The 16,789-nt window shown below is 38.8% G+C and overlaps 1 protein-coding gene across 3 annotated transcripts; it reads left to right on the forward strand.

Annotated features, from left to right (window-relative positions):
- Positions 1 to 4,485: 4,485 nt before the first annotated feature.
- On the forward strand, positions 4,486 to 14,114 carry bco1l (beta-carotene oxygenase 1, like). 3 transcript variants are annotated; one of them, XM_069181312.1, is made up of 11 exons: positions 4,486 to 4,739; positions 6,738 to 6,866; positions 7,147 to 7,276; positions 8,465 to 8,612; positions 8,745 to 8,892; positions 10,294 to 10,508; positions 10,870 to 11,136; positions 11,480 to 11,585; positions 11,737 to 11,831; positions 12,046 to 12,157; positions 13,151 to 14,114. In XM_069181312.1, exons 1-11 carry the CDS (start codon positions 4,676 to 4,678, stop codon positions 13,249 to 13,251), a joined length of 1,515 nt encoding a protein of 504 aa, XP_069037413.1. In that variant the 5' UTR covers positions 4,486 to 4,675; the 3' UTR covers positions 13,252 to 14,114. The 3 variants fall into 3 exon arrangements, with proteins under 3 accessions (XP_069037413.1, XP_006641394.2, XP_015223438.2); XM_006641331.3 differs by having other exon boundaries at positions 12,846 to 13,242; XM_015367952.2 differs by having other exon boundaries at positions 12,876 to 13,242.
- Positions 14,115 to 16,789: the final 2,675 nt, after the last annotated feature.

Consider the following 16,789-nt stretch of genomic DNA (forward strand, 5'->3'; position numbering starts at 1 on the left):
GGTCATGGCTTTGGAAGTAGATATTCAATTCCCAGTTGTGAGTACAATGTTATGCCACATGTATATACCTACAGTATCACTGCATCAATACTCATTCACGTTTTCTGCAAGTATGTGAAGTTTAGGAGTGAAGCAACATTCTCCAACTATTCATTGAGATACATATTTAATACTGAAGAAGCTATTGATTTTTTTAGGATAACTTATACTTATTGAGAATGTTATGCAAAGACAAATCATCCACTATTATTTGAAGAGTCATTAATTTTCTGATTTAACTTTAAGAACTAATAAAATAAACTCCTTTTAAGATACATGAAAACAAAATCAACACCATCATGACATTTTGAAAGGAGGAGAAAAAAAAAATTAAAAGCTACTATTAATCCTAGCTAATATGCTCTTCTCCAATATTGTGTTAGATATAAAGGTTCAAGAGTAAAAATAAGGTAAAAAACAGTAATGTCACAACTTTGACACTGTGCAGCATTCCACGAAACAAAAATGTAAGTGAAATATGAAAATATCAGAAACCTTCCGAATTTACTTCGGATTGAAATTGATGTTCATAGCTCAGTCTGTGATAAACCAGACAAGTTGTTAACCTCAGAAAATGCTATGTGAGATATCGCTGTTTACTAGCAAACAAGACGTCAGCCAAGCCTCGGGTTAATGCTCTAAAATCAGTCATGAGAGGAGTCTTTTCTGATCCAGCCCTGCCTTTTATTAGGCTGGCTAAAATAAAACATGTGACTTTTGTGTCCTCAAAAATTCCTTATTTATCAAATTGAAATTCCATATACGCATACAGAATGATCATCAGAGACAGAAAAATCTTCATACTGAGGACTTTAGTGAAATGAGTGAAAAGAACTCACTCAGTAATATTTGTATTGCATTTAAATAGCAAGATTAATTTGGACTTTGAACCGAAAATACCTTATCCTCTTTCATATTGTCAAAAGTACTATAATAACAGCATGAGGCAGTGAAAAAACATTACTCCACTCTGCAAGATCTGGGTAAAGTACAGTACATACATTTTCCAAAGAAGCATTGAGAAAACGGTCATTTGAAAATACTTGTTGTTAAATATTGGAATACGTTCGAAAAATATTTAGAAAGTATCCGAATGTATTTACAACTGCTTTTCAGTATTTTCAATGAATTATTTAGATTTTCTGGATGTAGCTGAAGGAAGTTTTCATATACTGATAAGCTTTACAATAGAGGAGCTATTCAAAAACAAACAGGGACCCGCAGGCATACATTCTATTTAAAATATTAAATAAAAAAATGCTATTTTAATTTAAAATATATATTTGAGGCCTTTTAAATATCAACTTAAATTCTTCACTCTGGTCGACTTTGAAAAAAGAAACATCAGCACAACTCAGAATCCCATCATATGCCTATATTGTGAATGAGAATGTCACAACAGAATGTTTTTGATAGGTCATCTACAGTAACGACATAACGACACACATCTTATCGCAAAAACAATTAAAAGAAAAAAATACTGCACTTTTCAATTAAGATAAGATAACTGTAATGATCATAGTGCACAAGATGCCTGCAATAAAACAATGATTTGAATGTGCTGGTTAGTTATTCACTGATAGAGTACCAATGGTATTTCTTAATTAAAGAAAAAAGGCTATTACTGGGTTTTCCTCAGGGGACCTCTGGGGTCCCACTCCTCTCAAAGCTTTAGAGGGTCCTAATGGCAATTTTATTAAATGAAAGGTCACCAGCAATAAACTCCGAACATAGCAAATGCATACTGTATATAATATGCAATAAAAATGGAGAAAGTCAAGTTCCAGACAGTTTTCTTAGGACATTTACTCTATATTACATCTAGAGTAGAAATAACAACAGCTACACAGAGTATTTCTAATTGGATTCACTGTAAATCAGAAATTCAGTAAAGCATTCAGAAAAGGAAGTTTTGTACTACTATATACAAAAAACAACAAACAACAAACAACAAAATATGCCAGAAATTGTTAAACTCTAGAGTAAGGTGTAACATTGCATATCAAATACATTTTTACAAATTAACTTTGTTCCATCCTTTGCATAATTTTCCAATTAGAACAAGTATGAGATTATCTCTAATGGTTTACCAGTTGTTACATCTTGCTTAAACCCTTCCAACTGTCACATTTTCTTATGATGATAAGGGTTCATTGATAAGAACACACACTGTAAGACCAATAACATCACTATTTTGGGAAAATGATAAATTACTGGGAAACACAAAATCCCCTTGTGGGGGATGGATAGATAGATAGCAAAGAACCTCTCATTGTCCAATGTCCAATCATGGTGCATTTTGCTTTATAGGTTCTTTAATGGACTGTGAAGCCCCACATGCAAGTCTATACTTTGCCATCTCTCAGTATACATGACTGTATATAAACTCAATGCTATTATAACATACTGTAACAAAGAACAACATTAACAAATAGAGGGGTGTAAATAAAGCACAAATGTGAGTGAAAATCAGTCCCTGACACCATCTTGCCTAGAAAGCAAACTTTAAAAACAAATCTTCTCCCTATAGTCCCTTAATTGCAAGCATGGTCGAGTGGCTGCTTTTGTTGCTGGTCCAGTGTGGTTTCATATACTGTAGTAAAAAACAGAACATATTTACAAGACACAAACATATATTAATTTACAAAACAAACAAGCCACACACAAAACACATAGGATCATTATCTACAAATATTTGCAATTTGTAACATGTATAAGTATCTTTAAGCTTTTACAGAGCTAAGACCCAGCTACCTGGGTGTCCCAGTGAGCCGCAAATCCTAACACCATCTGAAAAAGGCATAAATTAGTAAGGTATTTCATTTAAAAGAAGAGGCCCTATAAAAGTCCACTCTATCTTGATGCCAAACTGAAGGTAAACTTTTTACTTGTATCAAATTAAAGCATCAGTACACAACAAAGAGAGTTTTTTCTGGTCTGGCGGACACTACAAAAAAGACTTAAATATTTCCCCAGCTGTAGGAATGCTAGATGAAAATTTGGTATAATCAGGTGACAAGAGTGACACCCGATCGTGGCGGGGTTGCTTGTGTCGTGTGTCATCACGGGAGTCCTCTGGGTTTCATTCCACCCTGGTGTCAATGACTTTCTTTAAAAACACCTGCTCACTGGATGGGCAGCATGGCGGCACGGTCGCTAGCAGTTCTGGGCATTGTGGGAACCCTGCGCTCAATTCCTGGGGTGCTGTCTGCATTCTCCCTTTATTCTCTTGGGTTTCCTCTGGGTGCTCTCGTTTCCTCCCAGTCCAGAGACATACTGGTAGCTATATCGTATTTGATGCGATGGATTGACATGCCATCCAGGGTGCACCCTGCCTTGTGCCCATTGCTTGCTGAGATAGGCTCCGGCTACCCCACAATTGAATAAAACGATTAGAAATGGATCGATAAATGCTCATTTACTTGGTCTGCATTACAAATATTTCAATTTCTATCTGCTGAGGAGGATAAATTACCACTAGAACCTATTGAACTGTGGCCCTCCTGGCCACAGCTACAGCTTTAAAGTTCAGAAGTACGTTGATCTACTGGGTAAGGTCTGGGAGATAATTATTTACTGTCATAAAGATAATGTGACTGTTATCTTAATTGGCCAGCACCTGGTCAAAGATCTTAGCCAGTGAAGAAACATTCGCTTTCCCAGCTCCTCATTCCTCTCCTGGGTTTCATGAATATATGATAAAAATGTACGACCACAGTAAGAGATGAGTGAAGTGCAGTGAAGCATGATGAGGAGACAGTAGGAGAGAAATAAACCGCAGTGTGTGATACATCCATGTAATACTACTGAAAAGTTATTGCAAAGTATAAGCATGATAAAACCTGATGGAGCGCACAGCTCCCGCTGGGGGAAGCAATGGTGAGCTCAGAACATACTGGGAAACGTAAGAAAGGATGCAGAGGAGGTCATTTGGGCCCACCTTGCTCGTTTGATCCATGCAATGGATCAGCTGTCTTTCTAAGCCCTCTGTGTCTGGTTGAGCTTCAGGTATGTGGCTTGGAAGTAAACTTTAGAAAGAAAATGAAGTACAAGCACAGGGTTACCAGAGTGAAATATACTACAACCGATTTTCTATAAATATGTATAGAATACAGGGAGCCTAACCAAGGAGTCAGGTGAGTCTTGGGAAACTGGTAGTATTGTTAGCAGGGGAGAAGCCTGGTACTTTGTCCACTAGTTAGGAGGCGACAAGCTAGCATGATTACCCTGTTGCATTCCTGAAATGCTACAAAAAAGAATATGTGAATCAGTTTAGATTGCTACCACTTCACAGCATCGCGCTTCAGAGTTAGGATTATATCTAGTGACTTTATAAACATTTAAACCTTTGTCAAATTCACCTCTATTATTTACTTCATATTTCCTAAGGGTGCCGCCTCGGAAAGTGACTTCTTCATACCTTGGCAGGAAGTATTCCAACGAAATCAGTGGCTCTAGTGCACCGGCCACGTCAAAGCAAAAGCCTTGCAATATGAATCGATCGATCAGTTATGTAATGTCTCCAATCGTGCCAGTCACGTGCGTGCTTGGAAGGTAGGGGGCGAATATTAAAATGACGCCCCGCGCGGGCCGTGCTTGTCTCGCAGTGTGGCTGCACCAGTTCAGGGAGTGAAGAATGCAGCCTATATTCAGCAGGAACGGGAAAGAGACGCCAGAGCCAGTGAAAGCCACAATTACGGGTAAGGTACATGAGTACATGTGTTCTGTGTTTGTTTTCCATGAGTGCCTCAGATGGAAATGGTAGGCAATTTCACTCTTGCCGTACTTTATATGCCTGGAAATATGAGTGAGCCATGAAAAGCGAATGACCGTGAATGTACAGTAAATTAGAGTGGAGAATTTCTTTTTACACGGCGCATGTTATGATTTTATAGTAGCATTTTTTTTCTCTTAGAGCAAAAGCTGCAGTTTCACCCCCAATATCATCAGTAGAATAATGAAAAACACGTCCGTAACGCAATGCTGAAAATATGATAAGAAGTAATAGAAAACTTTTGAACAGCTGATATGTATGGAGAGTGCTCAATTGTATTAACATCAACACAGCTCCTGTGAAACCCCACATACACCAAACATACTGATTCAGAGTTTGTTTTGGATGAAGATCACGTCCAGAACAAGTTTACATTCTGGTGCCAAGGCAAACACACCGCGGATTGTAAATAAATAGATACTAAACTGGAGGTGATTTAACACACATTTGTAACATGCGTATTATGAATCATATACCACGTATTTATTTTCCTTTTTAATTTTTGCTACATACTATATGTTACTGGGTTGAATGCAAATAAACATGTAGTCCATGGTGAAAGGAGAAGTGAGGAAATAAAACGTTGTTTTTTTTCAGCATGGAAGAAACCTGTACTCGTTTCTCTGCAGCCTACGCATGCTGACGCTTTTTCCTACTTGAACTAGTGCAAATAAACATGTTGCTCTTCATTGAAAATTGGGTTTAAAATATCGAAGCTACAAAGTAGCAACCGATTTTGTAAATGGTATGCAAAAACCTGTTCTTTAGGTTTTGAAAAAGAAAATGAAAATTTGAACAATGCTAAAACTGAAGCTAATACTATCATTACCACGATGACAGATGATATGGAGCCATTAACCAAATTTGAAATAAATAGCAATATCTTTACTGCTAGATCCCGTAGTTCACTGCTAGCTGTGATTTAGCAGCTAGTTTAGTAGCTTTTAATTTGAAGAGAAATCTTAAAATAACGAATCTGTTTTTTTTCTATTTTAAAGTTCTCAAATTTCAAATTAATTTTCACTTGTTAATTAAATTCCAGTTATCGCTGGTTTTACATAAAAGATTAGATTAATTTAGAATATTTTTGTTTCATTTCAAAATAATTGCCTGTGGGACCTCATGACAAAATTGTTATTATTGTTGTTGGTTGTAAATATTATAAATGTTATTAATGTTTAAAATGTTCAGCTGTAGAAGCTATTGCTCTTGATTTTCTGTTCAGGTGATAAATTACTGATCTAAAAATTAAACCAGTTTTATTCTCGGCATCACAATAAAGTATGATCATGTAACATTTTCAGGTATTAAAAGTATTAAAATTGTGTGACTCATTTTGTATTACTGTAATTTGTAAACTTATTTTTTTCTGAATTGTTATGAACTGTTACAACACAGTGGTGGTGATTTCTTTCGAAAGAAAGGGCTAAAAATGTACTGGCAAAGGTCAGAGTCGGAGAACTTTTGTAAACAGCAGAATTGAACTAAATGAACTGTATAACACAAATATGTATTGTTGATTGCTCATAAACATATTGTACACAGTTATATATTCATTCATTTGTACTTATATACACCGGTTGATATGTTGCTTGCAAAAAATTGATTATTTGCCAGATTGTGTTTGAAGTACAATATATAAATTCAGCAGATTTAAAACAAAATGAACACGCACGTATCCCAGTCATTAAGAATGAACACGCACAAAGTTATTGATCAAAGAATTTTAAAATGGCTTTCTTTTGCATCATTTTATGTACGCTTTTAGCTCTTACTAATTTAAATAGAAAATTGACAGCATGTTTAAATGTATCGGCACATTTTTAAAATGTTGTCTTAAAACATACACCTTTTTGCTGTTATATCATCTTTACAGTGATTTTTGACCTCTGGATAATACAATGTGTTTGATCTGTGTCCGTAGGCACTCTCCCTGCCTGGCTACAAGGCACCCTGTTGCGCAATGGGCCAGGCATGTTCTCTGTGGGAGAGACCTCCTACAACCACTGGTTCGATGGGATGTCCCTAATTCACAGCTTCACTTTCAAAGATGGTGAGAAAACTCCATCCAATAAACAAATGCATAAAACTCTAGAGAGTAAACATTAATTTTTTAAAATTTGCATACTATGTAAGACCTCGAATTAAGAAAAAGCAGTTCTAAGACGTACTTAAGATCCATTCACTTGACTATTTCTTAATCAGTTCTTCAGATTCTCCTAGCTTGATTTCATGGTGCTGTTGTGAAGTTTTTTGTTTATCTTGAATTTACAACATACAGTGCCTTCCTGGCACTTGGTATGATTGGTGTCAGATTTCTCTCTGTTCTCCAGGTGAAGTTTATTACAGAAGTAAATTCCTCCGCAGTGATACGTACAAGAAGAACATTAAAGCTGACAGGATAGTGGTGTCTGAATTTGGAACCATGGCTTACCCAGATCCCTGCAAAAGCATCTTCACAAAGTAAGCAGGGACACACCAACTTAACTTCTAGTTCACTCACTGTAGCCTTTAGTCTTGCACAGGGAATTGGCACCTCCACATTGAGGACTACCTTAAGGCTACACTCAGAGTGGACACCCTCACTGGCCGCTTGATATTAACATTTTGAAGGTGCAGATGTGAAACATGGTGAATGTTAAGTTGGCACTTGAGGTGACTAAATTGGCTAATGCATTTTATAACAGAAGGTTGGGAGGAAGGCTAGATCCTACTCTTGCACACTTGCGTTTTCCTTTGTATACAAGTGTAGGACCCCGGTATTCCCTTGCGTACCTCTCTAGCAGCCCCCTCGTCTCCCCATTCACATCCTGGCAGTAAACTCCCCAGCTCACTCCTCACAAAAGACCCGACGAGGCGAGTCGCGCCGCACCGGACACTATTGATATCTCGTCTCTCTCTCTCTCGCATCTCTTTAGGATGTAACCAATAACGAAATGCTCTTCAGAGCAATGTGGCTGATTTTATTACAATACAGCTGTCACAACTGCACCCACCACAAAGTATTGGAATATGCCCTAGAGTTGCCAGGGCGACCAGGTACATCTGTCAGTCAGACGGTTGGTGTGGCTGCGCACTCAGGCATGAGGTTCACTCCACCTGTGCACAGCTCACCTCCACACTGTGTGTCATTAGGCGCAGGATGTTTAAGACCAGTCTCCTTGGCACCTCCTCGCTTAGTCTTAGAGTACCCATCCTCTAGTTTTAGTGTTCTCGGCTTGTTGTTATCCTTGGACACAGTCCCAGCTTGCTTTGAAAGTCCTTTGGATTCTCCCTTGTGCTTTGCTCCTGGCTGTGAGCCTGGCTGGTGTCCTTCAGCTTCACTTGTGGAGTTCCTTGCGTGCTTTTGCTCCTGTGTCTTGCCAGCTACGAAACTCTGGACTGTGTTTACCTGTTGGTTTTCGACGCCAGCCTGACTGTCTCACTTGCGCCCGAGTTCTCCTCACAGCCTCGAATCGCTGCTCTCATTCAGGTGGGAACAACAATATCCCTGAAACCAGATCAAACACTTTTAACAGACTATAGTCCTCAAACGTCATACTTAAACGCCTGCCTTTCTTGAATGTCTGTAAAGTAGTCAAAATGGGCAAGACAAAGAGAACATGAGTCAGACGCCAAATATTGATGTTATTTTATCTTGCTTGATTCCAGAGTGTTCTCCTATCTCTCCAACACAATACCAGACTTTACAGATAACTGCCTCATTAATATTGTCAATTACGGTGGGGATTTTTATGCTACAACAGAAACAAACTACCTTCACAAAATTGATCCCTACACCCTTGAGACAATTGAGAAGGTGAGTGCACGTCTGTAACTGAATCAAAAAGCACACGGCAACCTGGAATCTTCTGATTTGCTGAGTGATCAATAGAACTGGCACTTGACATTTATATTTATATTTTATTTGACATTTACCCATTTATCCCAGGAGGACTACAGGAAGTACATTGCTGTGAATCTGGCTACATCTCACCCACATTATGACAAAGAAGGAAACACATACAACATGGGCACAACTATTGTTAACTTTGGAAAACCCAAATATACTATCTTCAAAGTCCCCTCTCAGGCTGCAGGTAATGAGGCACGATCCAGAGCTTTAATGAGACTATGCAGGGTGTCTTCAAGCGGAAATTTTCAATGTGGTTCCTTTCTTGTTCGTTCCTTCTAAGAATTTCAAAAGGCTGTGACTTGAAGGAGCACCTTTTCACAAAATCACAAAACAGTGTCTAGTGGATTTCATTTTGGTGAACATGTTTTTTAAAGATTTTATTTCCAGAACATCATACATCAGAACAAAATAGCACACATTTTCTTTCGTGTCCTGTCTCCAGCTGTTATAAATGGGGGATGTAAATAACTTAAATATGCTCAAATTTAAAAATGAGGTCCTGATACAAACGGTTATTTAAAAAAATCATTGTTTAATTACCACTGACAGGGAAAGCCAAGCAAGGTCGCATAACTTCTATCTCCTGTGAACAATTTGGTGCTAAAAAAAATTAACTGACATTAGCTTAGGACAAAAATAAATAGTATCATACACCCACAGGACAGAAAGAACCAAGACTACTACTACCTACAATTTGTGTAGATTCCCAGAGTCCAAGGACTTGACCTAATTAATTTTTTCTACAAGATCCTAACTTTTGTCATTCTGATGAACAAAAAACATCTCTCAACAGAGCTGTCTTTGTACAAAAAGAAAAGGTGAGCGTGCCCTCTACTGACGTACAGTTGTAACAACGTCTCCCAGTTAAACAAAAGGCACAAACTCCTTGTATCCCCTCAGGGATTTACAAAAGGAAACGGAAATAGATCCGCTGATATGGAAATACAGCCTGGAGCTGGACAGTTTTAGTTCATTAAAGAGAAATCCAGCGATGAAGGTGGTCGGTTTCACCTTGCTCACTCTGGACTGCTGCCCTTCAGATGTGGGCACTCTCTCCTACTGTATGTCTCTGCTCTCTATTTTTAAAGCCTACTACATGGTAGAATCTGGTCATTTCTGAGGGCTTTTAGAAATTTCTCATCTGCAAAGTGACCTCGCGAGGTTTTGTAACAGGGCCAGCCTGTGAACGCGGTGTGACACCCTACTCATCGAGATCGCAGATGAACTGGAGCCCAGGGGATGGGCCAGTCCCCCTCTCTTAAAGACCCTACTAGTTCATACTTGGCTTTCCTTAAAAACACCAATAAACATAAGTATTTTTCTCACTCCCTTGTCATTCAATATGTTATTGTGATGTTTTACAATGAGTGGTACCCATCTGAGGTTCGTTCACTTAGACAAAATCTTCTTTTATTGTAATCAGTCGCACCCATACTGTATAAGGCAACTACCTATAGCCTCCTAGCTTACTGATGGTGTAGCCATTATTTGTATTAATCTATCAGGCATTTTCTTCTGTACAGTATCATGACCATGTGGTTTAAAATATGCCTTCAAGCCTCTAAAATAAGTAGTTTCTTCCTAGATAATGTGAATCCTGGTCTGAGGAACCTTGAGTCCCTGTGTTCTGTGCCTTGTCGCTCTGCACTTTACCCCAGCTACTTCCACAGCTTTGGAATGACCGAGAATTATATCATCTTTATCGAGCAGCCTTTCAAACTAGACATCCTAAAGCTGGCCACTGCCTACTACAGAGGAGTCAACTGGGCCGGCTGTCTCAAGTTCGAAGCCAATGACGTTGTAAGAACCTACAGTAGTGGTATCTTTTTTTTATAGACATATTTACAGTTGTTAAGTCAACATTAATAAAGATCAAGGATCTAAGTGATAATGTATGGGAATCAGTCAATTCTCTGAAGTGCATTTTGATACCCTATATAATTATCAGATAACCTATTTATAGACATGGGGTGTAAAACACTCATTTAACCAGGTATTTACTGAAATGCAGCACACTCCAAAGCTATGATGGAGTTCATTGTGTATTTAATTTAATGTACAGCCAATGTGTTAATTCCCAGTTTATCATGAAGTAAAATGCTTAAATCCAGAACCAAATGCAGTGATGAACTGCTGCTGATCATATGTTTGTGTTTTTCAGACTCTGATCCATGTGATTGATAGGAAGACCCAGAAGACTTTGTCAAGTAAATTCTATGCTGATGCATTGGTGGTCTTTCATCACGTCAATGCATATGAGGAAAAAGAACATATTGTTTTTGATATCATCGCATACAAAGATAGCAGTCTGTATGATATGTTCTACTTGGCTAACTTGCAGCAGGAGTCAGAAACATTTATTGAGAAACACAAGCTTTCATCTCCTCCTGTCTGTAAGCGGTTTGTTCTTCCCCTGGGTTCTGACCAGGTATAACATATTATTTGACATATTAAGTGGTGCCTAATCAACAGACTTCTTTAAGCTTTTTGTAGTTCATTCAGTTATTTCTGCTACACAGAAGAGCGGTAACAATGTTGAGACACGTATTGTTTTAATTTTAAGCTAAAACTGAAACAATCTACAAAACAAGAAAAAGGTTACGAAGTCTATGACCTAATCGGTGTTTTGTTACCATTATTCTGAAAGTCAAAACCTCAGACTTACAAATGCGTTGATGTATTTTAGAACTGCATTATTTTACAGTGAAAAATTAACTGACAATTGTATTTACATGTAGACAATTCTGTTACAGTCACTTTCTGTTTCACAGGACGCTCCTGCTGACAAAAACCTTGTTAATCTCCTCAACACCACAGCCACTGCAGTGAAGCAAAAGGATGGTTCTGTGTACTGCAGTCCTGAAGAAATATGTGAAGGTAAAACCTTGATGTTGCTGTTAGTATTATAATCCTTGCTTGTTCTTGTTCAGTCATGTCCTAAATACACTTGAACACTCAGCACACTGCTAAAGTTTGCTTCCTATCGGACAGTAGGTGGTTTCTCTTATAATTATGCTTTCTCCAACAGGAGTGGAACTACCAAGAATTAACTATGAATCCAATTGTAGGAAATATCGCTATTTCTATGCCACCAGGGTGGAGTGGAAGCCATTTCCAACAAAGGTATACAAGGAGCTTATATTCATTATCACTGACTGCAATCCAGTTTATATGTATACTGTATATATCTTATAAATATATAGATACTGTATATAGATCTTATAAATACCGATATAGATTTTGTAAATCCCACTCAATTTATTTTAAGTGCCAGCTTGCTGAAGAATTACGAATGCAATGTGTTTACAGTGTGGGCATGCTGGTTGTGCTTTTACAGGTAGCTAAAGTAGATGTTGCCACAAAAACAATGCTAGAGTGGGAAGAGGAAGATTGCTGGCCAGCCGAGCCTGTTTTTGTCCCCTCGCCGAATGCAGTGGAGGAAGATGACGGTGAGATGAGAATTTTGTGTTCAATTCGTTATTGTCTTGTGATTTTGTTTACCTGTGCCCACTCTGTTTGGAATTGCTAATTGCTTAAGACTCAGCTCACAGCTAAACCTTTAGCTCTGGAAAAATGAGGAAATGCAGACATGATCCGGTCTTGTGCTATTCATGCTTTTTTATGACATGCTGCAAGCTTCACAGAGCCTGAGCTTGCGGTATTAGTGCTGAGGACAAGAGCCGTGGATCTCTGAGTGATGTACAGTAACAAAAAGTTTACAGGCTTCTGAATGTCACTGGGGAGTGGCTGTTTTGAATTCTGAACCCCGGGAATCCCAGTCAAAGTCAGAAAAGGCTTAACTCAGTGCTATATGGATTAAAGGACTCAGAATGCACTCCAGAAGGGCAACTTTACTGGTGGAGCCACTTGGGTTCCTCATTTCTGTGCGGTGTGTTACTGCAATCAGTGTTATTCATACTGGTTTTCATAGTGTTTGTGTTGGACAGCTTTTTAAAAGACAATTCCATAATATTCCTGTTACCCAGAATCGACAGACTGTGTTCACACAGATAATGATGTCAACACCATTATGCATTTCTTCTGTGGTAGACCCAACATGATTTTAGGGATTCTCTGTAGACTATTAAGAAGCAAAAATAAGGATCTCTTCTGAAAAAAAAAAAAATTTTCTTTCAGGCATCATTTTATCCTCCATCATTTCAACAGATCCACACAAGCCACCGTTTTTGCTCATACTGAACGCAAAGGATTTCCAAGAGATCGCACGTGCCTCTGTCAACACCACTGTTCACCTGGACCTACACGGCCACTTCATCCCACAGCAGGCTGAAGAGCAAGTCAGGAAGCATGTCGGCTTCAACTCGCAGTGCTAGTCACAGGGCTGGGCCCATCACACTCGGAAATATAAGATAAGATCACTTGATTGGCCATTTCTTGCATTAGGAATTCATATTTCCCATATTTCTCCATGACACACACAGACGGGGAGAGAAGCCTGGGGTCAGAGCACGGGGTCAGCCATTGTACAGCGCCCCTGGAGCAGCTGGGGTTAAGGGCCTTGCTCGGGGGCCCAATGGAGTAGGATTCCTCTGCCGGCTGCAGGATTTGAACCGGCAACCTTCCAGCCACCGAGCCACCACTCTGCACCATATAGCACAAACACTGGCTAGCAAAGGTGGTAACAAGAAAACAGCTTAACAGGCACTAGTAGAAAACAATTGACATACAGTTTAATGTCATTCTATAGCTGCAATATGTCTATATGCAGGTGCTTTATTATTATTATTATTATTATTATTATTCTAGCTGTTGCGTTAAGTGAAACTACAAGGATCGATTGTCCTGGTACAGTGACAACAAAATAAAAAATAGAAGGTTGTAACTGTAAGTCAAGTTTGACATGACGTAATTTCATTTGTAGTCTTTTTGGATGCAGTATTTTGAGGAAAGGAAAGTGAAATTTGTTTTTTCTTATTTTAAAAGTAAAAAACAAAGTGAGATGTAAGAAATTGTAGTAGTATGATTTTAAAAAATGGATTGTTGAGTAAAGGATAACTGTAATTTACTATTTTATTCCTGAAGCATTTATAGTAATGCTTTGATTTCAAACATTTTCATTGTTTATAAGAAGAATGAAGTTTAAATAGTGTTTGTCAGAATTGAAATTCTGAGAGTATATCTCACCTGCCAATACAACTGTATTTGAATATGAAAATAGGATTTCTCACAGTGCTGTTTGCCTGCATCTTATCACTTTTTTTTTGGAACATTTATATTTCTGTGAAATCTTCCGAAATGCAAAGATAATGAAAGGTGAATGGAATAAGAATCTTTGAAAGATTTATTTGTGTAAAATGTTTACATTTAGTTTCTTCTTGATATTAAGCCAGAAAACAGTGATATTGTAAAAAATCAAAATATGAATAAAAGTTCTTTATTTTTTAAGAGGTTGCTTTCTTAAGCGTTTGAGTATAAACACTTTTTTGTGACTTTACATGTTATATATAAGACGCACACACTCACACCAGGACTGATTATCACATATGTCATATTACACCTGAATTTACCATGATGTTTTTTTTAATTAATGTCAAGAAACGGTTCTTTCCGGGCCCTATGTGGACGACACGATCCGAAAGGTGAAGAAACAATAGGGAAAAATATCACGCAGGAGTCGGTCAGGAGACGGGGGGCGTGTCCGAGGTGAGCAGGTGTCCAGGGGAAGTGAGTCCGGGGCAAACAATCCAAGCATAAATCCAAAAGGGAAATCCAAAATGGGAGGCGAAGTCCAAGACCAGGGTATCCATCCAAAGTAACTAAAAACCAGAACCGGGACAGGGAATCAGGAACAGGAAACTAAAACCATAACGGAGCCAGACGCAGCAGGACCTCGGGCTCTCACGAAACGGGATTCAGTGAGGAACCCCGGGCAATCGCCTGCGTCTGGCTTTAAAGGTGGAACTAAAGAGGGGCTGGAATAAGAAACAGGTGTGGGGAATGGGACAGAACGAGGAAGGGCTGGAGCGCCCTTAAGAGGAGGAGTAACGATCGTGACAATTAAACTGTCCCTGAGAAATAGTTTCTTATACGGTAGAAAAGACCGGAGTAATTCTAGTCCCCAAAGGAGTTGAAATTATTGACTCATCATCCACTGGGTCATCATCCAATATGGGGCAACCAAGAGTATGTACCGACCTGGAAAAGGGGTCGAGGATCTAGGAGTGAAGGGGACCCAGGAGGGACAAGTCTGAGTGAGGGTGCTGTGGCAAAGACTTTTGGTTGAATTGCTGAGATGTGTGATTGTGGGTCGCCGATGGTGTTTGGTGACAGTTTTGTTGTCTAAATTGGCTAGTGCTTTTGCTGGGTATAGAGCGAGTTTTTTTTTTCTTTTTTGTGTCTGCTTCCCTCTCCCTTTAAGGTCTTTCTGCCATCCTAGCATGAAGAGTACAGCAGACGACAGTCGTCACTGAGTAAGTTGCACCCTGTTTGCCTTGTTGCCTGTCCACTACCACACGGCCCGAGGAGAGACATTAGATGGGTGGGGGTGGGATAGTTTAATGGGCTTAACCACTGCCTTGGCTTTCACCGTCTTGGAGTTCCAGGAGAGCAGCTTCAAATCCCACCTGCAGTTATCCCTCATCACACTTTAGTAGGTGGCGGTGCTGGGCAGGCTGGAATCAGACCTGGACCAGAGAAACAGTGGGTAAAGGACACCATGAAACCAGCCAATCTGCATAAAATCAATTTGGCAAGTAGCTCTCAGATGTTTCTCTCTGTCTAACTCCTGTGATCAGCTGGATATCCCTGTCCCTCATTCAGGTCCTTGAGTTTTCAGTGCAGTTGGAGAGGGGATCACCTAGCCAGCAAGAGTGTATAAAAGTTGAGATCAGAGGACTCAGGCACTCTCTTCTTCACTTGTCCTGTTTTTGTTGCAGACAGCAGAGCTGGGGAGGTATAATAGAACTGTGATTTGAGACAATATGGCGATAGTGGGCCTTTTTATTTTTTTAATTGGAACATGACAAAGAGCAGGACTGTGTTTTCTGCAAGCTTAATGTTGTTAAGTGGGTTTTGCTGCATGTGTACAGTGTTCAGCATCACCTTATTGTGGTTGCAAGAGGCGTGTCAGATTAAAAACTGCACCCATGTAATTCACCTGTCTTGTGCTGATCTATGGGAGTTCTGGGAGCTAAGCCATTCTACCAGCCTGTGTAGGGAGCAGAGTGCCAACATCATTAAAATTGCTGGGTGACGTTGTTAGCTGTAGCTCCAGCAAAAGGTCTCTACTGCCATACTGGTGCAGTGCACCGTTCAGTAATTGTATCCCAAAACTGAGTCAGATCAAAAGTTGTAAGAAAACCAGTTCTAATGGATAAGCACTTTTAATTGTGGTATGTACAGTATTCATTTAAAATTCAACAAATTAGGACATCATTGGAAGGCAATGAATGCTTTTATAAGGATCTGTGTACAACATTTTGCCTGTGTTTCAAAGATGCTTACTGTAGAGGTGAGAATATGAAATTAAATAATTGTCAATAATAAAAAAACGAATTAAAATGTTTATTCCTACTGCTGCACACTTACTGTATGGGCATTACATTAACTTATTTAAAGACATTTAAGTTACAGTGTATTTTAAGGTTTGTTTTATTTTGGAATACTCCAATAAGAGTAAATTGATTTTTTAGTGTTTAATCCATTATATTAAGTAACAATATGCTGCAAAATAAAATTGAAGCACTGTTTCTAATATATCGTAATGCAATATGCAGAATGATTCTCATTAAAGAAGAAACAGTTAAATTAAGATGTTTTCCATAAACAATACACTGGAAGTACAAGACAGCTTAATCTAGTCATAAACACTTAGTTTCGTTGATAGATAATTGTAAGATACGTTTTAAGGAAGCTTTCAGTATTCAATCATGTGCACGTGGAAATCACGAGGTTCCATACAGTCCTACGAATTGCTCAACAGCAAAACAGTGTAAACCAAACATCATGTTCCAAAGTGCATCAAAAGATAGAGAACTCTAAACACCAGACAAGTCCAAGAGCGTAAATCCGCCCTCTCCAATAATAAACAGCAATAAAAAAAGCAATGTGCAGCTGCAAAA

This window comes from Lepisosteus oculatus, chromosome 20 (genome assembly GCF_040954835.1).
Source record: "Lepisosteus oculatus isolate fLepOcu1 chromosome 20, fLepOcu1.hap2, whole genome shotgun sequence".
Lineage (NCBI taxonomy): Eukaryota > Metazoa > Chordata > Actinopteri > Semionotiformes > Lepisosteidae > Lepisosteus > Lepisosteus oculatus.